Source organism: Salvelinus sp. IW2-2015, linkage group LG4q.1:29 (assembly GCF_002910315.2).
Source record: "Salvelinus sp. IW2-2015 linkage group LG4q.1:29, ASM291031v2, whole genome shotgun sequence".
Classification (NCBI taxonomy): Eukaryota; Metazoa; Chordata; class Actinopteri; order Salmoniformes; family Salmonidae; genus Salvelinus; species Salvelinus sp. IW2-2015.
The window spans coordinates 12,715,340-12,740,221 of NC_036842.1; the positions used below are offsets into that span (position 1 = coordinate 12,715,340).

General features: G+C 43.2%; 3 protein-coding genes across 3 annotated transcripts; 2 read left to right on the plus strand and 1 right to left on the minus strand.

Moving 5' to 3' along the window:
• The first annotated feature begins 6,896 nt into the window (after positions 1-6,896).
• Positions 6,897-8,497, plus strand: LOC139027615 (homeobox protein goosecoid-2-like). The gene is made up of 3 exons (XM_070443258.1): positions 6,897-7,251; positions 7,439-7,677; positions 7,781-8,497. The coding sequence occupies exons 1-3, from the start codon at positions 6,999-7,001 to the stop codon at positions 7,856-7,858; spliced, it is 570 nt and encodes a 189-aa protein (XP_070299359.1). The 5' UTR covers positions 6,897-6,998; the 3' UTR covers positions 7,859-8,497.
• Positions 8,498-16,970: 8,473 nt separating this feature from the next.
• On the plus strand, positions 16,971-23,503 carry LOC111961466 (splicing factor ESS-2 homolog). The gene is made up of 10 exons (XM_023983763.2): positions 16,971-17,394; positions 18,818-18,986; positions 19,098-19,187; positions 20,100-20,269; positions 20,448-20,565; positions 20,986-21,119; positions 21,283-21,385; positions 21,570-21,679; positions 21,784-21,899; positions 22,597-23,503. The coding sequence occupies exons 1-10, from the start codon at positions 17,257-17,259 to the stop codon at positions 22,874-22,876; spliced, it is 1,428 nt and encodes a 475-aa protein (XP_023839531.1). The 5' UTR covers positions 16,971-17,256; the 3' UTR covers positions 22,877-23,503.
• On the minus strand, positions 23,494-24,582 carry LOC111962837 (testis-specific serine/threonine-protein kinase 1-like). Its single transcript, XM_023986170.2, has one exon. It carries the CDS (start codon positions 24,574-24,576, stop codon positions 23,494-23,496), a length of 1,083 nt encoding a protein of 360 aa, XP_023841938.1. The 5' UTR covers positions 24,577-24,582.
• Between the last annotated feature and the right edge of the window lie 300 nt (positions 24,583-24,882).

The following is a 24,882-nucleotide window of genomic DNA, read 5'->3' on the forward strand; positions in this document are numbered from 1 at the left end:
GCATGCGTGTCCCTGCGATACCTGTCTCCCTTTATCTGTCATATGCCTACTCATCACAAGAGGGCAGTACAATCCCGTGTTCTGAATACTTAGAGAGGACACAACCAACGGATTTGGCAGCTTGGTATACCATCTATGGGACACCTGTCCTGATGGTGGGCTCATCAGTGTCAACCTAACTCTCAAATATAAATAATTGACCAGACATTAGTCCTAGGCTATAGCTAAGCAAATTATTATATTAGATGAAGTGCAAACAGGCTAAGGGAAAATCGGTGCTAATGCTTTGTCTCATTTCATGCAGCAGTAGCCTATTATTTCAAAAAAAATTAAACATCTGATTGTGTCATATGACAACTGGCATATCAGCCCAGACATTAGTGGAGCTACAGGAAAGTTCACCAGAGCTGTTGCCAGATATTGTAATGTTCATTTCTCTACTATAAACCGCCTCCAACGTCGTTTTAGAGAATTTAGCTGTACGTCCAACCGGCCTAACAACCGCAGACCACATGTAAACACGCCAGGACCTCCACATCCGGCTTCTTCACCTGCGGGATCGTCTGAGACCAACCAGACAGCTGATGAAACTGACGAGTATTTCTGTCTGTAATAAAGCCCTTTTGTGCCGAAAAATGTATTCTGATTGGCTGGGCCTGGCTGGGACTATGCCCTCCCATGGCTGTACCCCTGCCCAGTCATGTGAAATCCACAGATTAGGGCCTAATTCATTTATTTTAATTGACTGATTTCCTTATATGAGCTGTAACTCAGTAAAAAAATTGAAATTGTTGCATGTTGTGTTGATATTTTTGTTTAGTATAAATACTGTAGGCCTCTACTAGCATTTATTTCAACATACAGTACTAGCCTTTACCACTGGAGACCCATAATTACACGCTTGTGTAGATACATCTTCCGTTGCTCATACAACTCCAAAAGTCTTCATTGTGTGTAGTCAGTCCAAGCAGTCCAAAACCTCTGTACCATTCCCATTAATTGACTGTTCACACATGGCATTTCAGTTTTTACATGCTGTGTTCAAAAACAGCATTTGAAAAATAGAGAGAAATGGCATCATTCCACAATACATCTATCCACCCAGCTCCTCTCACACCTCAGGGGTACCTGCCTGGTTCATTAGTGGGTCCCCACCCTCCACCTCCCTTTCCCCACCCACTCTTTCCACCTTCCCGTTCCCCTGCCCTTCCTCCCGCACTCTGTCCTCTTCAGCAGGTGTCTGTTGGACACAGACTGCCACCGTATTCTCATCCACCATTTCATATGTCAGGTTGCAGAAGGCAGAGAGAGGCAAGTTGATCCACTGCAGCCCCCGCTCACTTGCCTTTTGTTCCTGCTGCCTCCTGAGCTTCTGGCCCGTGGGTATAAAGACCCAAGACAGGTCCCTGTTTAATATCCATTCACATAACTGCTGCATAGGTATATAGTCCACCCAATTTACCTACCTCAYCCCCATACTGTTTTTATTTATTTACTTTTCTGCTCTTTTGCACACCAGTATCTCTACTTGCACATGATCATCTGATGATTTATCACCCCAGTGTTAATCTGCTAAATTGTAATTATTCGCTCCTATGGCCTATTTACTGCCTACCTCATCATGCCTTTTGCACACATTGTATATAGATTCTCTTTTTTTCCCCTACTATGTTATTGACTTGTTTATTGTTTACTCCATGTGTAACTCTGTGTTGTTGTCTGTTCACACTGCTATGCTTTATCTTGACCAGGTCGCAGTTGCAAATGAGAACTTGTTCTCAACTAGCCTACCTGGTTAAATAAAGGTGAAATAAAAAATTAAAATAAAAAATAGCTTTAAGCACCAGCTGTCAGAGCAGCTCACATATCACTGCACCTACAGCCCATCTGTAAATAGCCCATCCAACTACCTCAACTGTATTTATTTATTTATCTTGCTCCTTTGCTCCCCAGTATCTCTACTTGCACATTCATATGTATATATATGACTGATTATATATATATATATTCTGCACATCTACCATTCCAGTGTTTAATTGCTATATTGTAATTACTTCGCCACCATGGCCTATTTATTGCCTTACCTCCCTTATCCTACCTCATTTGCACATACTGTATATAGACTTTTTCTATTGTATTATTGACTGTATGTTTGTTTATTCCATGTGTAACTCTGTGTTGTTGTATGTGTCGAACTGCTTTGCTTTATCTTGGCCAGGTCGCAGTTGTAAATGAGAACTTGTTCTCAACTAACCTACCTGGTTAAATAAAGGTGAAATAAAAAATAATAGATCATCTCACTTTGCTTCATTTGTTTCCAAACTGTTGTCCACTGCCAATCACACTCCTAACTAATTAGAATGATAACAATTGAATCCTTGTATAAGAAATGAGTAACCCCTGTTATATAAAATGCTGTGATGAACTAAAATCATAAATAGACAAGCAGACGGTTAATTAGATTGGATGCCTAAATATAGATCTCCAGATTCGTGCAGCGACATCTAATACCCTAATAATGTGCAGTGAGACACCCTCTATGCCGGTTGAAAGTCGCAGTCATTTGTATCTCTGATTCCTTGCTTGTTTCTATAAATGTCCTTCCTTGTTTCTCTCCATTGCTATGCATGTGGGATGTACAAGGAATGAATCCCCCAAATTACTTCTTGTAGAAGTAGCCGGCTGTTATGTCTAATCCCAGCAGTACAATGATGGCCATAAGGATGGTTGCTAAGACATAACCTGGAATTTGGAGATACACTTACAAATATCACAGTGAAAGATATTTTCACTTAGACATATATATATATATATATATATTTGTTTTTTTAAATGAGTTGATATTGTAATGTTAGCTAGCTAGCTAGCTAACTTTACATACTGTATAGCTAGCTAATTGAATTAAATATAACCAGCTAACTTCATATTAGCTTGTTAGCTATCTTGATGTATTTATCATTGTAAATTAAAAACACAAACTCGAAATGCATTTGTTGTTAGCTAACTACCAGACATGGAAAAGGGTGAAATGATTAGCAACTCTGGCTGACAGATAAGGGAGAGAGTAGACTACTCTGGACAGGGCAGATACCTTTGTGGGAGAACAATATGAAAATATTCTGCAGTTCCAGTCCCTAGTTAGAAAAACTATGAGAACAGAGAGATATTGCAACATAATATTCAGTACTGTCTAATTTGAGCATAATGAAGCCTGTTTCTTTGTGATGTTTTCTGTCCTCAGATACAGAGAGCTGTGAAATGAAGAGGTTCCTGTGAATGTCCCAAGATAATAAGGGTATATCCTTGTATACCATGGGGTTATATGTTTGCAAATGTTGTAAACAAAAATACAATTAAAAGTCACACACAATGTATAAACCAATTACATCTGGAGCAGGCCAACCCTGCTGCATGTGCAGGCTTCTATTCCAGCCCAGTACTGACACACCTGATTATATTCATAAAACCTAATTAGTTGATAATCAAATGTGTAATTGCTGGGCTGGAATAAAAGTCCTCTTACCAAGTAAATCAGGGATCAGTGAAGCGAGGCTGGCCACCTCTGGCATTGACAGTAATTTGTCTGTATTTCTGTGTTGTATTCTCAAAAAAAAATTGTCCAGTTGTAAGCACTCCAATTAGTTTAATTTGATTGTCACTCATTCTCAGGATATCAGCCATGTGAACCTATTTAGCAGCTGATGATAATGGAACGCACTGCCAACTCCGATCCTCAAGCACCCCAACAAGACTATGATATATTCTAATATTTGATGCAGAAAGTGTATATTTGTACATTCAGCTCATTGTGGAAATATTGCAAGTATTTACCCAGCACTCCCAAGTCCTTCTTCTTCTTGGGCCCAGTGTGGACCCGCTGACTGATCCCCACATCTGGGTTAACATCTACACTTTGCCACTGCTTAGGTTGAGCATCACATGACACAGGGAAGTGTGGGACAGCTGCTGGTCTATCAGATAACATCCACAAGAAAAATAATTGATACGTCTTGTCTGTATTAAAGGCAGTGAGTTATTAAATTAACTTTTCATGTTGAAAATGCCTTTCAATTGAACACATTGTGTAACAATATAAAATACTCACTGAGGTATCACCCCCCCCCCCCCCCCCCAAGTGTGTGTGTGGGGGGAGGGGCACGGGATCTGGGGGGCCCCTCCCCAGATAGCATATGAACACGCCATGGCAAAAGCTGTAAAACTGCAACATTTGATCTCATTCTCATTGCAAAATGTGTAGAATAGCATGAGATAAGCTATAAAACTACAACTTTTTCTCTGCCTTATGGCAATGTATGCAGAATAGCATGAAATTACCTTAAAAAAAATATACATATCTCAGCCTCATTGTAAAATGTGTAGAATAGCATGATAATGGCTATAAAACTGCACTGTGAAACGTTGGTATGCCACTGATAATGCTGTCCCACTGAGGGGAATTATTAGCTTTATTTCTAAAAACATGCACGTGTGTTGTGAATAAGTCAAGGCCGTCACTTTGTTTTGTGAGATTCAAAATTGTGGTGGTACGTGAAAAGCTTTCCTACCAAAACACATGAGACCAAGTTGTTGACTTAACTGATTGACCTCAAATAATAGGGTTGAAAACACTCAAGTTATCATTAGAGAGCGCTCTTCACACCAGGCCCCAGAATCTGAGTGTAGATAATCAAAAATACATTGGCAGAGGTCGCTGGCAGAAGTTTGTCTTTGTATAGTTTCCTGTTGGCAATAACAAAGCACCATAGGCTCTCTGAGTCTTCTGGGTTGCGGTAATAATTGTGATCCCAAGGTCCTCCTAAGAAAAAAGCAAAGTATCCCCAAAAAGCAAGGGACACAAAATGTTGACATTAAGCAGTGTAGAGAGAAGCAGGCATCATCTCTGCAGATCACACCTTCCCTTTACATTCCATCTATTCAAAGATTGTATTGTTTACAGTTGAAACTGCAAATGGCTTGATATCATGTATTTGTATCTCAGCTTGTATTTGTGGGCATCGTACTAAATAAAAACCTGTTGGACTACTGATCTATAATAATAAAAAAACAGATATTCAAATGTTTTGAAAAAGAAACATCTAAAAACACTGAAAAAGTTTTACCCTCTTCAATGCCAAGGTGAACTGTTGAATTAAGACCTCTGGTTGCTTTGAGCCAGTTCAGGCACCTCTGGCCACTGACTTGTCACCTGCAGCTCTCCATTGTATTGGGCCCCACTGAAAAGAAGGCATCCTAACGAGATACACAACGGACAACATGAAAGTTTGTCAGTTTAGAAAGTTAGGTGGCATTGCAGCAATTTCGTAATCTGCCTCACACAGTTTTATTACAGGCTAGGCTTACTGAACCGTATGCAAACCATTCCACATTCACTAGAAAATATGTGACAATTTCAATCATTTGGCACCACATTCAGAGTTTATAAATAACCATAATCCACCTAATAACTGGCTGCTGGTAACTGCAAACACAGAGTATTATTTCATTTACATCCATATGTCATTTCTCAGCTATTTAGTTCAGAAGTTATGCTTAACATATTTGATCCTCTTGCAGTCTAGTAAATAATATTGGTCAAATCAATCTTCCGGCTAGATCTTACACCATTAGGTTTTGCCGTTGGGCAAGGATGTGTTGTTTTATGTTTATTTTATATTTTCCACAAGAGGATTCGAAGTTTTTACAAACCAATTGCCTTTGACAACAACAATATAAGGCGCTTCTATCATACTAATCCCCAGTAATGAATTTAACACCATTAAACCTATGTGGATGTGATACAATGTCTTTCATTGAAAAATCACAAAGACCAGAGATAGCTATCTCAACAGCTCTAAAAACTATACATCAACAATCTGCTGGCCATTAAACCCCAGTGAAAGGGATGAGGTGATGTTTATTGTTATCTGTTTTCAAAAAACCCTTATCTGAGGAGCTTAGGACAGATTTTGAAAATCCATTAATTCTTTGATAAAAAGGTGTTGTGTTGCCTTATATGAAATCAAAGGATTTGTTGGAGAATAAATACAACCTGTAATAGCTTTACCTCAGCCGTGCACATTGTCAGAAAAGTCAGGCTGAATGACTGCACTTCATAGATAAGGTCTAGTTCTCATGCTGTGAATACTAACAGAGAGAGATTGTCAGAAGCCTTGGCTATCCATACCTGTACATTCTGAATGATATTTCACCTCTGAATATGCTCCCTTTGTGAATGGCTGTAATGTTCAAACATGCTGAACACACGCTGCTCTACAGCTGACCCTTTGCTGCTCCCAGCCTGCCGTGTGTGTTGTGTGGTGAGGATTGGTACTGTGACAGCAAAAAAATCACCAAATTCCATTGTCTCTATTTAGTGGATAAATAAAGATTGTAAACATGTAGACGTTTGTATTGGAACTGTATGATTCAGATTGATTGAAAACCAGATGTGTAGCCTCGTGTCTAGGAATAAACTCTGAGCACAAATCAACGAGGACTGCAAGTGTTCAAATTCAGGGGCTAATCCCCAATAGGTCCTTGGTTACACCAAAGGGTTAATCTTTAAGACCAGGTTTCTAATACCAAGCAATCTATTTTTCTCTAAAACCACAACAATAAGGATCTTAGAAGCTCTCTACCCCTAATTTAATACAGAGAAATCTGATTTCTTTTTCAGAAAGTAAAGCAATGGGGCCAGATTAGCTGAAGTCCCATCCTCCCTAACCCCCTCACAAAACTGCCCAGATTAGCTGGGAATTAAGATTAAACCATTTTGTATTTATCTAGTCCATAGGGGGATTATGTTTTTTTGCTCTCTTTTTTTTCTTCCTAAATTTTTGTTATAAAATCAGAATGAGTGTGTCTGTGGTTGAGCACAGTGGAGAATGAGCCACACTGTAAGGTATATGCTTCACCCAAAAGCATTAACTGACTGCCTTGGCTGGCACTTTAAACACTAGGTTGAATTTTAAGTGAATTCTTTGGGCAGAAATCTTGTCATGGAGGGGTCAAGTAGGATGGAGAGACAGAAGTTTCCATTCACCATTGACAATATACTGAACAGATTTCCAATTAACAATGAGGAGAGCAGGCAGTCTGGTGCGACCCACAACACTGTACCAGGTGAGGATGGAGTAAGATCAGAGAGTATTCCTGCTGGGAGCCACATAGAACCTCCACAGCACACCTGCTCATGCTGCTGGTACTGCTCCCACTGTGGAGAGGTGTTCCAGGCTGACTATCCTCCTGAAAGTAAGACCTAAACCTATGACAATTTTGAAACTATGATCACTCTTAATTTTTCTCTCTCATGTTTGTTTGATGATTATGTCTAGCAGATCAGTTGTTTTTACCATTAGCCAGGTAGGTGTATAGACGTTTATGCGTTGACCTGAAATCAGTGTGCCAAACACTTACATGTAAAGTTATTTTAATTCAGCTTGGCAGTATGCATGGTCCAGACGAATGTTTCCAGAGCCATGCAGGCCAGGAGGAAACACTAACAGAGAGGAGCAGTCCTTCAGTCAGGTCCAGAGGCGAACACGGCGACACCGCACCATATTCACTGAGGACCAGCTGGAGGCTCTGGAGGAGCTGTTCCTTCAGAACCAGTATCCAGATGTTAACGCGAGGGAAAAACTGGCACAACGCACTCATTTACGCGAAGAGCGAGTAGAGGTAGGCTCCTTGTGTGTTTTTTTTGTCTGTTTATAAATATTTTTGTTTCATTAAGTTTCAAAACGTTTTGTCAATGTAGCCTAATTGACTTTTATTTCGATAGGTATGGTTTAAAAACCGAAGAGCGAAGTGGAGGCGACAAAAAAGAACAGCATTTGGTGTGCAAGACCTGGAAGACTAGAAAATGGTGTACCGTATTATGCACTTGTAGACATTTTCTAGACATTTTTGGATATTTTATCCAATGCAATGATGAATGCTAGAATAATTCTAAAAGCGTCACTGACAGACATTTCCGGTGACAGAGAAATTGTCGCTGGATAATGAGAGTAGAAAGGAGGCTCGAGTTTGAAGTAGAGGGAGTACAGGGCTTTGCATGTCTCTCGAGGAGGCTAAAAGTAGATTTTGGCTTGGAAGAGTTATACATTTTCAGGAGTAGGGAAGAGGATTGGAGGGAAACAGAGAGGAGGTTGAAAAGACTAAGGGGGACAGAGGATGGGTTTGAATCTGTTGAAGCTAGCAAAAAGAAGGGAGAAGGTATGTTAAGGAAGATTGGTGTCAAGTTCAAACAGAGTGAGCTGGACGCCAGTTCTAGATCTGGAGGTGAAATGGAGGGGGCAGAAGGTGTTGCAAGTAGCTTGTATTGATAAACATGGTTATGATAAAGAAATGTTAGGTCCAGTAGAAGTGACATTTTTGGATTCAGGGTGGGTGGTGTAACTTTCATATATGTCGACATACTGTATTGTAATTGTTTGTTTTCTACGGTTGTATCATACTGCGCTATGATTGGTTAATACCACCCAGGTCTTAAGGTCATTTTCAGTTGATCATAGCCGGCAACACATGAATGTGCCAGTTATAGCTAGCTAATAAAGAGCTACGTTTAGAAAGATCCTGTCGTACTGCATTGTATTATTTTGTACAAAGCGTGCAAAACAAGACATGGTGTCAGAGTAAAAGGATGAAAATATGGATTTTGCTGGAGTTCCTTCACCTCGAATGGACTGGCGGTCTACAAACTTACCCACTGCATGGCGTAAGTTCAAACAGCATGTGGAGCTAATGTTCATTGGTCCTCTGAAGGAAAGAGGAGAAGAGGAGAAGTGAAGCTACCTGCTCCTGTGGATCGGTGAAAAAGGGAGAGACATTTACAACACATGGACACTTAGTCGGCGCTACAGAGGTCAGCTACTTCGGACATCTTCTCACAGCGAATGGAATCAAGCCAGACCCACAGAAGATCTCATCCAAAAAGGAAATGGGGCCACCAAAGAACCGCGCAGAGCTGGACACAGTGCTTGGCATGGTCAAATTCTTAGCAAAGTTTGCACCCAGCCTCTCCAATGCTAATGCACCCCTGCGTCAGCTGCTAAAGCAGTCCAGTGAGTTCCTCCGGGACAAGCAACACGACATTGCTTTCCAGAAAGTGAAAGACTTGATTACAAGAGAACCAAGACCAATCCTTGCCTACTATGACCCCAACAAAGAGCTCAGACTCCAAGTGGATGTGGTGAAGTATGGACTAGGTGCAGTGCTACTGCAAGAAGGAAAGCACATCGGCTACGCTTCCAAATCTCTTTGAGAGTAGTGAAATGAACTACTCTCAAATCGAAAAGGAGCTGTACGCCATTCTGTTAGGATCTAAGCGTTTCCATCAGGACGTCTATGGACGACAAGTCATTGTGGAATCCAACCACAAGCCCCTTGAGTCAGTCATAAGGAAAACGCTAGCCCAGCCCCGCCAAGGCCACAGAGAATGATCCTTCAACTACAAAAATACGACTTCACAATCACTCACCGTGCCAGGCAAAGACATCCTAGTAGCAGACACGCTCTCCAGGAAGTCTCTTACCTATACTGACAGCAGCCTCAGTGAAGACATGGACATGCAGGTGCACACTGTGTACAGCAACTTACGTTAGTGACACAAAACTGAAGGAGATCCAAGCAGAAACAGAAAAGGACTCACAACTCGCACAGCTGAGGAAAGTCATACAGGATGGATGGCCTGAGGAGAGGAAAAAATGCCCTCTGAGCATTTCAGAGTTCTGGAACCATCGTGATGAACTATCGCAGATCAACAGAATAATTTTCAAAGGAGAGAAAATCATAATTCCTACCAGTCTCAGGAAGAGATTTTGACAAAGATCCATGCTGGACACGTGGGCATGGGAAAGAGCAAACAGAGAGCACGGGACATTTTGTTTTGGCCCGGAATGTGCAAACAAATAGAGGACATTGATGGTAAATGCCCCACCTGTCTTGAATGACTCCCCTCAAACACCAAAGAGCCAATGTTACCTCACTGTATCCCAGACTGACCCTGGCAGGACGTGGCAACCGATGTGTTCACCTGGAACAACGAGGACTACATCGTAACAGTGGAATACTACAGCAGATACTTCGAACTCGACAAGCTTCACAGCACCACACCTGCAGCTGTGAACCACAAGCTGAAAGCAGCCTTTGCCAGGCGTGGCATTGTAGACACTTTAATATCTGACAATGGTCCCTGTTACAAATCAAAGGAGTTTGAATCCTTCAAAAAAGCATGGGAGTTCAAACACGTCACCACAAGCCCACATTACCTTCAAAGTAATGGCCTTGCTGAAAACTCTGTGCAGATTGCTAAATCACTCATGGACAAAGCAAAAGCAGACATGACAGACCCCTACCTCAGTCTCCTTGAATACCGCAACACTCCAGTTGACAACTTCAAATCACCAGCCCAGCTGTTGATGAGCTGCAGACTTCGCTCAATCCTTCCCAGCACCAACCAGCAGCTCCAACCTGAGGTCGTCAGCTACAAGGAAATGCATGCAAACCGTGCACAGAGACAACAACACCAGAAGCGATACTAAGTCAGGTCAGCTAGACCACTGCCACCACTGAACAACGGAGAGTCAGTTAGAATCCTGGAGCATGGCCACTAGAAGCCAGCAGTCGTCATCCAGACAGCTGACACTGAACATTCATATCACGTCTGCACCGCAGAAGGAGCGGTGTACCACCGTAATCGTCATCACCTACTGAACACAAAAGAACAACACACTGACGAGATTAACTGTTTCCCTGAAAGAGAACGTGATGGACTAAACACGCACACAGCACAACATACACCATACTTACCTGCAACACCACAAGAACAGTTGACTGACATAGAAGCTTGCTCAGCATCATATCACACAAGGTCAGGAAGAGAGGTCAAGCCTAGAGCTGTCCTATACCTGTGAAATGTCAAAGGGTATAGGCGGATCGCTGCCATACAAGAGTTCCAGACTGTAAACTTGTTGTTGACAAATTAACTTGAAATGCTTTGGTATTGTATTTGTTTGAAATGTTGAGATGTCATTGATACAGTGAAAACCTGAGTTGCTGAGAAATCTTTGTTCTAAAAGTAATAGTATGTTGAATCATTGTTTCAGAGTCTGTTATGCTGATGCAATTGGTGCAGTATGCAGTTTAAATGGTTACTTACCTTGAGTTCAAACTACAGAGAACATATGTCGAACATTTTTCTTTTTTATAGAAGGGGTATGTAATATTCATGTATCAACATACTGAATTGTAATTGGTTGCATTCTACCGTCATATCATACTGCGCTCTGATACGATTGTAGTCATTTTCAGTTGATCATGGCCGGAGACACATGAACATGCCAGTTATAGCTAGCTAATAAAGAGCTACGTTTAGAAAGATCCTGTCGGACTTAATTTTATTATTTTGTGCAAAACAAGACATGGTGGGAAAGGAGTTGGGTGCAGTTGAATCAGTGAAGATAACCTGTAGCTGGCTTGTGATATGTGTTTGTGTTTCTTCTGACCAGAGGGAGCGGGCGCTCCATGTCACGCAACTTGGGTCAAGATCTGTTTCCTGCTTTGCTCTTAGGAACAGGGCACCATTGAAAGGAGTGGTTTCTGGGGTAGTGTTAAGTGTGGATGGAGCAATTGAAGTTGAAGATTCCCGGTGTTTGTGACGCCTGCCGTTTGGTGCGACGCAGACCCAGTGGTGAGTATGGTGAAACAGAGGAGTCACCGTCAGTCCTTTTGAATTTTCAGTAAGAATCTTTAGTTGCAATGCTTATGGTCATGTAGCAGCTGTGTGTAGGAGGGAGATTCTAAGACGTGGGAAGTGTGCAGGAGGGCATGGGATAGAGGATTGTGTAGTTTCGGTGGATAAAGTTTGTGTGTCAACTGTAGGGGTTCCCATGTTGCTGGGGATCGGAAGTGTCCGGTGCGAGAGAGGCAGGTTGAGGTGGCTAGAGTCAGAGTAGTGCAGAAGGTGTCATATGCTGAGGCAGTGAAGAAAGTAGAGGAGGATGGGTCAAGGGTGAGGGATCCTGTGAATAGTAGATCTGTGCCAGCACAGAAGGATAGGCCAATGAGTGAAATATGCTTCAGTAAGGTTGGCTTCTTAGAGTTCATAGCAATGGTTATCAACTGTACCGCAGAAATGGAACGTAAATCCCGGAAATTAGATGTTGTAGTGGTAGCTACAGAGAAGTACTTGGGGGTACGAGTTTTGACTTCAGAAAAGTTACAGCGTGTGGTAGTGTCCTGTCCTCTCAGGCTGTTGGCCTGGGGTAGGATCAGATGGGGTTATTAAAGTAGTGGAATAAGGTGATGGGTTTTAATGAGTATAGAGTTAATTGATAGGGTAATTAAAATATATTTATATATACAGTACCAGTCAAAGGTTTGGACACACCTACACCTACACCTACTGAAATAAGAAATGGAATCATATTTTATATTTGAGATTCTTCAAAGTAGCCACACTTTGCCTTGATGACAGCTATGCACACGCTTGGCATTCTCTCAACCAGCTTCATGAGGTAGTCACCTGGAATGCATTTCAATTAACAGGTGTGCCTTGTTAAAACTTAATTTGTGGAATTTCTTTCCTTCTTAATGCATTTGAGCCAATCAGTTGTGTTGTGACAAGGTAGGGGTGGTATACAGAAGATAGCCCTATTTGGTAAAAGACCAAGTGCATATTATGGCAAGAACAGCTCAAATAAGCAAAGAAAAATGACAATCGATCATTATTTTAAGACATGAAGGTCAGTCAATGCGGAAATTTCAAGAACTTTGAAAGTTTCTTCAAGTTGCAGTCGCAAAAACCATTAAGCGCTATGATGAAACTGGCTCGCATGAGGAGGAAAGGAAGATCCAGAGTTAACTCTGCTGCAGAGGATTGTCACGTCCTGACCATAGTTCTTGTGTGTTTTGCTTGTTTAGTGTTGGTCAGGACGTGAGCTGGGTGGGAATTCTATGTTGTGTGTCTAGTTTGTCTGTTTCTATTTTCAGCTTAATATGGTTCTCAATCAGAGGCAGCTGTCTATCGTTGTCCCTGATTGAGAATCATATATAGGTGGCTTGTTTTGTGTTGGGATTTGTGGGTAATTGTCTATGTTTGATGTTAGAAGCTTGTGTATGCACTTTCGTTTGTAGCATTCACGGTCGTTTGTTGTTTTTGTTTAGGTTGTATTAGTGTTCGTGTTCATTTTTATCTTCTCAAATAAAAGAAGATGTATCTATATCACGCTGCGCCTTGGTCCTCTCTTTCACCGAACGACGATCGTGACAGAATCACCCACCATACCAGGACCAAGCAGCGTGATTCAAGGCAGCAGCAGCAAACGCAGGATTATAGGAATTGGGAGGAAATCTGGACAGCGGAGAACCCTGGGCACAACCAGGAGAATAACGCCGCCCCAAAGCTGAGTTGGAGGCAGCGAAAGCAGAGAGGCGGCGCGTTTTGAGGAGCTAGCACGGAAGCAGGAGAAGATCTGGGCTATACAACCTGGGAGGAGATCGACAGGTGGGCGATCGACCCAAGGAGAGTGCCGGAGCCCGCCTGGGATTCTCTGGCGCAGTGTGAGGAGGGATACCGGCGAATGAGGGCAGCACGACGACGCGGTAGGAAGCCTGTAAGTCAAGCCCAAAAATGTCTTGGGTGGGGGCTAAAGGGTAGTGTGGCGAAGTCAGGTAGGAGACCTGCGCCAACTTTCCCGATCTTACCGTGGAGAGCGAGAGTACGGGCAGACACCGTGTTATGCGATAGAGCGCACGGTGTCTCCTGTACGTGTGCATAGCCCGGTGCGGGTTATTCCACCTCCCCGCACTGGCAGGGCTAGATTGGGCATTGAGCCAGGTGCCATGAACCCGGCTCAACGCGTCTGGTCTCCAGTGCGTCTCCTCGGGCCGGCATACATGGCACCAGCCTTACGCATGGTGTCCCCGGTTCGCCAACACAGCCCAGTGTGGGTTATTCCACCTCCCCGCACTGGTCGGGCTACGGGGAGCATACAACCAGGTAAGGTTGGGCAGGCTCGGTGCTCAAGGGAGCCAGTACGCCTGCACGGTCCGGTATATCCGGCGCCACCTCCCCGCCCCAGCCCAGTACCACCAGTGCCTACACCACGCACCAGGCTTCCTGTGCTCTCCAGAGCCCTGTTCCTCCTCCACGCACTAGCCCTATGGTGCGTGTCTCCAGCCCGGTACCACCAGTTCCGGCACCACGCACCAAGCCTCCTGTGCGTCTCCAGAGTCCTGTGCGTCCTGTTGCTGCTCCCCGCACTAGCCTTAAGGTGCGTGTCCTTAGCCCGGTACCTCCAGTTCCCGGCACCACGCACCAGGCCTACAGTGCGCCTCAGCCGACCAGAGTCTGCCGCCTGCCCAGCGGCGCCTGAACTGCCCGTCTGCCAACGCCGTCTGAGCTGTCCGTCTGCCAAGCGCCGCCTGCGCTGCCCGTCTGTACTGAGCCTTCAAAGCCGCCCGTCTGTCCTGAGCTTCAAAGCCGCCCGTCTGTCCTGAGCCTTCAAAGCCGCCCGTCTGTCCTGAGCCTTCAGAGCCGTCCGTCAGTCAGGAGCCGCTAGAGCCGTCCGCCAGACAGGAGCCGCTAGAGCCGGTCCGCCAGACAGGAGCCGCTAGAGCCGTCGCCAGACAGGAGCCGCTAGAGCCGTCCGCCGACAGGAGCAGCCAGAGCTTCCGCCAGACAGGAGCAGCCAGAGCCTTCGCCCCAGACAGGAGCAGCCAGAGCCTTCCGCCAGACAGGAGCAGCCAGAGCCTTCCGCCAGACAGGAGCAGCCAGAGCCTTCCGCCAGACAGGAGCAGCCTGAGCTGCCCTCCAGTCATGAGCTGCCCTCCAGTCATGAGCTGCCCTTCAGTCATGAGCTGCCCTCAGTTCATGAGCTGCCCTCCAGTCATGAGCTGCCCTCCAGTCATGAGCTGCCCCAGTCATGAGCTGCCACTAGTCCGGAGCGACCATTCAGTCCAGAGCTGCCTCTCTGTTCCGGAGCTGCCCTTCAGTCCGGAGTTGCCCCTCTGTCCTGAGCTACCCCTCTGTCCTGAGCTACCTCTCTGTCCTGAGCTACCTCTCTGTCCTGAGCTATCTCCTCTATTTAAGGGGGACCTTTGTGAAGCAGTCCTAAGACCAGGGTCGGGGGCGAGGGTCGCCACTCAAAGGACGCTAAGGAGGGGGACAAAGACAATGGTGGAGTGGTGTCCTCGTCCTGCGCCGGAGCCGCCACCGCGGACAGATGCCCACCCAGACCCTCCCCTGGAGTTTTAGGGGTGCGTCCGGAGTCCGCACCTCAGGAGGGGGGTACTGTCACGTCCTGACCATAGTTCTTGTGTGTTTTGCTTGTTTAGTGTTGGTCAGGACGTGAGCTGGGTGGGAATTCTATGTTGTGTGTCTAGTTTGTCTGTTTCTATTTTCAGCCTAATATGGTTCTCAATCAGAGGCAGCTGTCTATCGTTTTCCCTGATTGAGAATCATATATAGGTGGCTTGTTTTGTGTTGGGGATTTGTGGGTAATTGTCTATGTTTGACGTTAGAAGCTTGTGTATGCACTTTCGTTTGTAGCATTCACGGTCGTTTGTTGTTTTTGTTTAGTGTGTATTAGTGTTCGTGTTCATTTTCATCTTCTCAAATAAAAGAAGATGTATCTATATCACGCTGCGCCTTGGTCCTCTCTTTCACCGAATGACGATCGTGACAAGGATAAGTTCATTACAGTTACCAGCCTAAGAAAATGCAGGCCAAATAATTGCTTCACAGAGTTCAAGTAACAGACACATCTCAACATCAACTATTCAGAGGAGACTGCGTGAATCAGGMCTTCATTGTCGAATTGCTGCAAAGAAACCACTGCTAAAAGACACCAATAAGAAGAAGAGACTTGATTGGGCCAAGAAACACGAGCAATGGACATAGACCGGTGGAAATCTGTCCTTTGGTCTGATGAGTCCAAATTTGAGATTTTTGGTTCCAACCGCCGTGTCTTTGTGAGACGCAAAGTAGGTGAACGGATGATCTCCGCATGTGTGGTTCCCACCATGAAGCATGGAAGAGGAGGTGTGATGGTGTGGGGATGCTTGCTGGTGACACTGTCAGTGATTTATTTAGAATTCAAGGCACTCTTAACCAGGATGGCTACCACAGCATTCTGCAGCGATACGCCATCCCATCTGGTTTGCGCTTAGTGGGACTATCATTTGTTTTTCAACAGGACAGTGACCCAACACACCTCCAGGCTGTGTAAGGGCTATTTAACCAAGAAGGAGAGTGATGGAGTGCTGCATCAGATATCCTGGCCTCCACAATCACCCGACCTCAACCCATTTGAGATGGTTTGGGATGAGTTGGACCGCAGAGTGAAGGAAAAGCAGCAAACAAGTGCTCAGCATATGTAGGAACTCCTTCAAGACTGTTGGAAAAGCATTCCAGGTGAAGCTGGTTGAGAGAATGCCAAGAGTGTGCAAAGCTGTCATCAAGGCAAAGGGTAGCACATTATATAAAATATATTTTGATTTGTTTACCACTTTTTGGGTCACTACATTATTTCATAGTTTTGGTGTCTTCACTATTATCCTACAATGTAGAAAATAGTAAAAATAAAGAAAAACCCTTGAATGAGTAGGTGTGTCCAAACCTTTGACTGGTACTGTATGTTTCAGTAAGATTGGACTTGGCATTTAAACAATGGTTATCAACTGTACTGCAAGGATGGTACATAAGTCGCAGAAAATAGAGGTTGTGGTGGAGGCTGCAGAGAGGTATTTGGCTGTGCAAGATTTGATGTTAGAAGAGTTACAGGGTGCTAAGTGGTGGTGTCCCATCCTTTCAGGCTGTTGGCCTGAAGTAGGACTAAATAGATTTAAATAGTGGAGTGTGTTATTTATTTATGGCATTTATTTATATGCCGCCACCAACTCCAGTCAAGTAGGTGGCGGTAATGCAATATTTATTGGATGCCAACCAGCCTTAAAACTCATCGAAGAAGAAGAATTTCGGATGTAGTCACGCAGTCGAGTTGTGTACGTTGTTCGCATGAGGTTCCTTGATTAGCAAAACATTAGCTAAGAACTCTTGATAGTTTGACTACGCGAATTAAAGTAAGGTATTCACAGACGTCTATTTTCAGGTGCTCTTTAGAGTTTATAACGGGATTTGTTTTATAATCCGTGTTTTTCCAGCGAGGTTTGGTCTAATTTAGCTAGCTGACGTTTGCTAACAAACAGAAGCCAAGGCCCCCAGAGCATTTCTCTAGCTTCTAGTAGCCACCAACAATGGAAGGATTTGGAAAGGCGCTGATGTCTGGAACCCTTGTCCCAGCTAATCCTGTAACAACAGTTGCTCTTCGACAGCCACCCGAGGAAACAAAGAAAACAAATCGAAAGGTGCTCGATGAAGAGAACTACATAGAGGTAACGTTAACCTAATTTACCGTTGTGGAACAGACAGCTGAGTTATATTACAGAAGGTAGCTAACGTTAGCCAGTGCATCCTAACGTTACCTGCAGTTGGCTTATAATGCAGTAAGCCTATAGTGTTAGTGCAAATATGAATACAGGTGAATACAGGTCAATACAGGTAAAGGTGATTAAAAACACATACTAGTGATGTTATACACAAGTATGTAGACACCCCTTCAAATGAGTGGATTCGGCAATTTCAGCCACACCCGTTACTGACAGGTATATAAAACCGAACACACAGCCATGCAATCTCCGTAGGGAAACATTGGCAGTAGAATGGCCTTACTGAAGAGCTCAGTGACTTTCAACGTGGCACCATCATAAGATGCAACCTTTTCAACAAGGTAGTTAATCAAATTTCTGCCCTGCTAGAGCTGCCCCTGTCAAATGTAGGTGTTGTCATTGTGAAGCAACAACGGCCGAGCCATGAAGTGGTAGGCCACACAAGCTCACAGAACGGGACCGCCGAGTGCAGAAGCGCGTAGCGCGTACAAATTGTCTGTACTCCGTTGTAACACTCACTACCGAGTTCCAAACTGCCCCTGGAAGCAAAATCTGCAAGTACTGTTTGCTGGAAGCTATATGAAATGGGTTTCCATGGCCGAGCAGCCGCACACAAGCCTAAGATTACCATGTGCAATGCCAAGTGCCGGCTGGAGTGGTGTATAACTTGCCGCCGTTGGACTCTGAAACAGTGGAATATCGTTCTCTGGAGTGATGAATCACGCTTTACTATCTGGCTGTCCAATGGATGAATCAGGGTTTGGCGGATGCCAGGAGAACACTACCTGCCCCAATGCATGCCAACTTTAAAGTTTGGTGGAGGAGGAAGAATGGTCTGGGGGTGTTTTTCATGGTTCGGGCTAGGACCCTTAGTTCCAGTGAAGGGAAATCTTAACACTACAGCATACAATGACATTCTAGACAATTCTGTGTTTCCTACTTAGTGGCAACTGTTTGGGGAAGGCCCTTTCCGGTTTCAGCATGACAATGCCCCCTTGCACAAAGTGAAGTCCATACTGAAATGATTTGTTGAGATCGGTGTGGAAGAACTTGACTGGCCTGCACAGAGCCCTGACCTCAACTCCATCGAACACCTTTCGAATGAATTGGAACACCGACTGCCAGCCAGGCCTAATCGCCCAACATCGGTGCTCGACTTCACTAATGCTCTTGAAGTCCCAGCAGCAATGTTCCATCATCTAGTGGAAAGCCTTCCCAGAAGAGTGGAGGCTGTTACAGCAGCAAAGGGGGGGGGACCAACTCCATTTGAATGCCCATGATTTTGGAATGAGATGTTTGACGAGCAGGTGTCCACATACTTTTGACATTTGCCAATGGCTTCCTAACTTGTTTATATGGCTTTCAACAGAATTTAGAGAAGATCATCCAGAGGGACTTTTTTCCAGATGTGACAAAGTTACAAGCGCAGAAGGACTACCTTGAAGCTGAGGAAAATGGGGATCTTGGGAAGATGAGGGAGATATCCATTAAATATGGGTCATCTGTAGCCAAGTCCACACCACTCTCCAATGCCCCATGTGAGTAAGATATGTGAACTGTCCACTATATTCTTTTTCACATAATGTACTTGTTGTCTATGAATGCAGCAGTGGTGTTATACTAATATCCCCCCCCTCTTGATTGTTTAGATGTTACTCCAGCTTCTTTTGAGACGCCAGAGGGTCGTCCTGGATCGCCCTCTTCTGTACTGGGCAAAACCAAGAAAGGAGCAGACGGTGGTAAGTTCTTGTTCACTATAGTGACTGAGAATGGCACAACTCACAGCGCTATTCAGTCTGAGGACATTGAACTTTAACTATGAAAACCATTACATTAGCTCTCAAGACTATGTAGAAAGTATCTCTTCCTGCTGTAATGATCTAGTGGTCACTGGATTGTTGATTTTATTATATAATACATTTTAGTCATTTAGCAGATGCTCTTATCCGGAGCGACTTACAGTAGTGAGGGCATACTTTTTCGTATTGGTCCCCCATGGGAATCAAACCCACAACTCTGGCATTGCAAGTGCCATTCTCTACCAACTGAGCAACATGGGACATGGTACTATGTAAAGTTGATTTATTATATAGTACTATGTAAATAACTTTTTTATTGGTCCTTTTATATATGTATATATATACACACACACATTTTTAGGGTCTGGATCAGCTTTAATACTGCAGATTGTAGCTTCCATCAATGTAATTGTCTGCATCACTTCCAATCCCCCATATTTAAAAATGATATATATTTTCTCCTAACCCTACCACCTCTCCCCTAATTGGAGTAAACTAATGGACAACAACACTTTGGCTTCCACAACCAGTTTATATATACTATATACATTTTACGGACACAATGTATTTTACAATAGTTACCTTTTGTTTGTTTTTTAATCCCATCCTTCAGCTACCATCAACCCCTCTCATCTATCTCTGAAGACCATCCAGTTGCCATATATTTTAAACAGTGCTGTTTCACAAAAGTTCTGAACCTATATATATTTTACAGACATAGTATATTTTACATTAGTTATCTTGTTGTTTTTAATCCCACCCTTCAACTCAACCCCTTCATCTATCTGTGACAAACTTAATTACAGCAATAATACTTAATCCCTGTGTTTATTGATATTGTGTATTTTGTAGTGAATAAGGAAGGAGATGAGGAGGAGAAAGAGCTGCCATGTCTTGATCGTTTCCTGGCTAAGAACACAAGCGAGGATAATGCATCCTTTGAGCAGATCATGGATCTAGCAGAAGACAAGGAGAAGTTGAGGCATTCGTGGTTATATGAGGCGGAGGCTGAATTTAAACAGGTACACTTGGCGTAATCGCTCCTTTGATAGTTTGAACTCTTGTTTTGTTGATGTGAATTGCACACTACTCAAATGTGTAAGTATGTAATGCTCATGGAGTGTTATGTCTTGATTTGAAAGCAATGTTATTTTTTTACCGTCAATTAACAGAGATTATATAACAGCCTGTTGTTTTTAGCGGCATGAAGAAAACCTTGCCCTGCCGTCATCCGAGAAGCAAGCCCTTGAGTGTGTAAAGGCAGGACTAGAGACCTGGGAGTACAAAGCAAAGAATGCCCTTATGTACTATCCAGAGGGTGAGGATTGATGTTTCCCTGCATGAGAAATGTTCCTGTTATCTTGCTTGATTTTAATGTGTTCTGTATGAGGTGCATGAAGCCATGGAGTCACACCTACCAACACCATGCAATGTATTCCAAAAGGTGCTTCAACAAAGTACTGATTAACGGGTCTGAATACTTATGTATTTTTTATACATTTGCAAATATTCTAAATACCTGTTTTTGCTTTGTCATTATGGGATATTGTGTGTAGATTGATGAGGAAAGATGTGTGTTTAATCCACTTTAGAATGAGGCTGTAACGTCACACAATGTGTAAAAGTGAAGGGGTCTGAATACTTTCCGAATGCACTGTATGTTGGATAAGCTAGTACTTACATGATTGAATTAATTGTGTTTGAGGTTGAATTACTTGAGTTTATCTTTTTTAATAAGGTGTCAAGGATGATGACACCCTCTTCAAGAAGCCGAGGGAGGTGATTCACAAGAACACTCGTTTTGTGGGAGACCCCTTCAGCAAAGCCCTTAACAAATGCCAGCTTCAGCAGGCTGCAGCCCTCAATGCACAGGTAAAGTGCTTGTCTGACAAGTTATTGGTTTTAAGTAAATGGTTTTATTCTATTTTTAGTGAAGGGATTTAAAGTTGAGAAATGTTAAGATCAGGGTATCTAAAGATCAAATGAAGTGGATTGATCCTGAATGACTTATCTGACATTGCTAGTGTTTCTCCAGTTCAAACAGGGTAAAGTAGGCCCAGATGGCAAAGAGCTTAATGCCCAGGATTCCCCTAATGTTAACGGATATGGGTTTGAAGGAACTCCCTGCCCTTCCCCAGGTAAGTATTTATGTTATGTTCAAGTATAGATCATTTTCAATATTATCAACTAGAAAATAACTGTCAGAAATACTTAGATTTTGGGTAATAGATGTTTTTCCAGCATTTGGTGATGTTAGAGGCTTCCATAAAACACTCAACTGCATAAAAACCAAACTCCTCTAACCTGATATTGTCCTATCAGGTATGGCTGAGTCCCCCCTGATGACCTGGGGAGAGATAGAGAGCACCCCCTTTCGCTTGGATGGGTCTGACTCACCGTTTCAAGAGCGGAATATTGGCCCATCGTTCAAGGTACAAGCCGATGACTGGCAGTTCTTTATTTTTGTTTTGCTGCTTTGCTCCCCAAAATGGTTTGTTTGAACTAATTGATTAACCTGAGAGAATTTCACACACAGATTCCAGAACCAGGAAGAAGAGAGCGGTTGGGTTTGAAAATGGCCAATGAGGCTGCAGCCAAAAACCGGGCAAAGAAGAAAGAAGCATTGCGAAAGGTCACAGAAAATCTTGCAAGGTAAAAACTGATGGATGATTTACATAAGTGCATTGCTTTGGTCATTTGTATTTAGCAAAAGTTTAAATTAAATAAAAAATAATAATTCTTTAATTCCCCCCTCCATAGCTCATTTCTATGACCTCTTGTTATACATACTTTTTGGGTATCTTTACTGTTCATATTTTTGACAACTTTTACTTCACTACATTCCTAAAGAAAATAATGTACTTTCTATTCCATACATTTCCCCTGACACCCAAAAGTACTACTACATTCTGAATGCTTAGCAGGACAGGAAAATTGTCCAATTCACACTCTTAAAGGGAAAATCCCTGGTCATCCCTATTGCATCTGATCTGGCGGACTCACTAAACACATGCTTCATTTGTAAATGATCTGAGTGTTGGGGAGTGTCCCTGGCTATCCGTAAATAAAAATTGTGCTGGTTTGCTTAATATAAGGAATTTGAAATAATTTATACTTTTACTTTTGATACTTAAGTATATTTTAGCAATTACATGTACTTTTGATACTTAAGTATATTTTAAACCAAATACTTTTAGACTTTTACTCAAGTAGTAGTTTCTATTACTGTATCTTTTACTTTTACTGAAGTATGACAGTTGGGTACTTTTTCCACCACTGGTTATACACAATTCTTAGTCATTTTTAAATGATTGTATTAATTATTTTGGACCTAATTTCTGTCTTGCAGTCTCACACCAAAAGGCCTGAGCCCAGCATTGACCCCTGCCCTTCAGAGGCTTGTAAACCGGACCTCCAGCAAATACACAGATAAAGCTCTAAGGGCAAGCTACACCCCATCTCCCACACACAGAGGAGCAGGCTCCAAAACCCCCCTGGGTGGTCCAGCCACTCCCTCAGGCACTCCAACACCAAGCAAAGCCAGGACCCCTGCCTCCCAGGACCCAGCGTCCATCACAGACGACCTACTGCAGCTCCCCAAGAGGAGGAAAGCCTCTGACTTCTTCTGACCGTGGTGAAGCAAAATTGAGAAAGAACAGTTATCTTGAGGAAGTGAACTCAAGCAAATTACTGGCCATGGGGTGTTTCTCTCTACCCCACCCCATGCCCTCCCTCTGGATTTTATGGACTTGACTTTTATGACTGGAATAGTCTGTKCACAAATGGCAGAGTTGAAATGCAAACTCTGAATTCAAGGATAGTTGCAAAGCTCAGGTCATTACTGTTCTTAGGGTGTTGGAAAGAAAGGCATAGCATGTACTGTGTTAGAAACCTTCCAAGACTGGATTACTGAAATCTGTGGGTTCTAGAGAGATCCATAATTGTACATAGACTAAAATGATTAGAATTTTAGTGAATGTTACGATGAGGCTTCATTGATTTTTGTAAATATAATGTTCATGTAAGCCTCTATTTTGTATGCCTCTTTCTGCAATATAATATGTCTTCAACCTAAAAAAAAAAATGCCTTCGAGTTATTTGTTTGTAAACCTGAAATGTTGACACTCACCTTTTATCATAGCAGACTCAACATCTGAAGACATGTAACTCAGTCTATATGGTTAATCTTAACAAAGATGTATGCTTCATTTATTTGTAACTAATTTGGTGGAATAAATCCAGCATTTCAACATGAATCAGCAGGGATGTCATTCCTTGCATCTGGGGATGATTCTTTCTTGGTGTGCTTAGAGGATTCAGCTGCCTCTTTGCCCTCCACAGAAAGTTTAGGGCCCAATTTGGCCTCAACCTCCACTTTTCCCCCTTTCTTGTTCTCATTGCCATGAGGATGCTTGCTACTTTCACCCTTCTTTTCTTTTTTGGAGCAAGCAGCTTCAGATGAAGGCCCATCTTCTCGTCTCTTACTACCATCATGTGATTTGGATTTTGACTGCACCCATACATGCTCAAGGATATCATCGATGTCTATCCTCTGGGCCACATCTGGGTTAAGCATGCGATACATCAGGTCTTTGCACTCCGTAGGGACAGTTTTGCTGCGTGGGAAGTCAACGCGATGCTCTTTCTGAATCTTCAGCATCTTCTTAATATTGGAGTCATCATAGGGCATAGACCCACAGAGCATGATGAATAGAACGACCCCCATACTCCAAACGTCATACACTTTGGCGTTGTATGGGAGCCCCTGTAATACCTCTGGTGCTGCATAGGCTGCAGAGCCACAGAATGTTTTGCTGAGAATCATTTGTCCAGCGTCATCATAATTGATCCTCCTGGCAAATCCAAAGTCCGACACTTTGAGGTTGAAGTCTTTGTCCAATAGCAGGTTTTCACATTTCAGGTCTCTGTGAACAACATCTAGGTCGTGTGCAAATTGTATTGCAAGTGACAGTTGTTTGAACAGTTTTCTGGTGAAATCCTCGGGCAAAGCACCCCTGAATTTGATGAACTCTAGTAGGTCCCCTTGCACACCAAGCTCCATAATCATATACACCTTCCCTTCTGAAGTCTCGAATATCTCGAAGGTCTTGACAATGTTTCGGTGATTTAGGGATGCAAGGATCTCCAGTTCCCGGGGTAAGAACTTCTCCAAAAAATCCGCCGGCGCCTTTCTTCTGTTAATAATTTTGATAGCAACATTGGTCTTCAGACGCTCGGAATAAGCGGATTTTACTTTGGCGTATGACCCCTCGCCTAAACTGATGCCCAGTGTATATCCCCGTTTCTTCAGCACCAATGAGTCATCCATGGCTAGTCAGACCTGAATTATTACACCATTATCGACACCATGTTGAACTCCGTTCATAGTTGAATATCAAAGATACACATGGGGTCAATGTTACTAATCAATATTTTATCATCATAAACGTGGGCAATTACGTATGAAGTTTGTTTCTATGACATCAATTTGTGTCATAATGGAACGTTTAATTCCTCAAAAGCAGAGCCATTTATGTATGCCATAATGGTGCGTTCATGACAACTCGGTGGGGGGAAAATGAGCTCGGACGGGGACATTTTTTTTGAACGATCATCCAATTTGGAATTACTAATC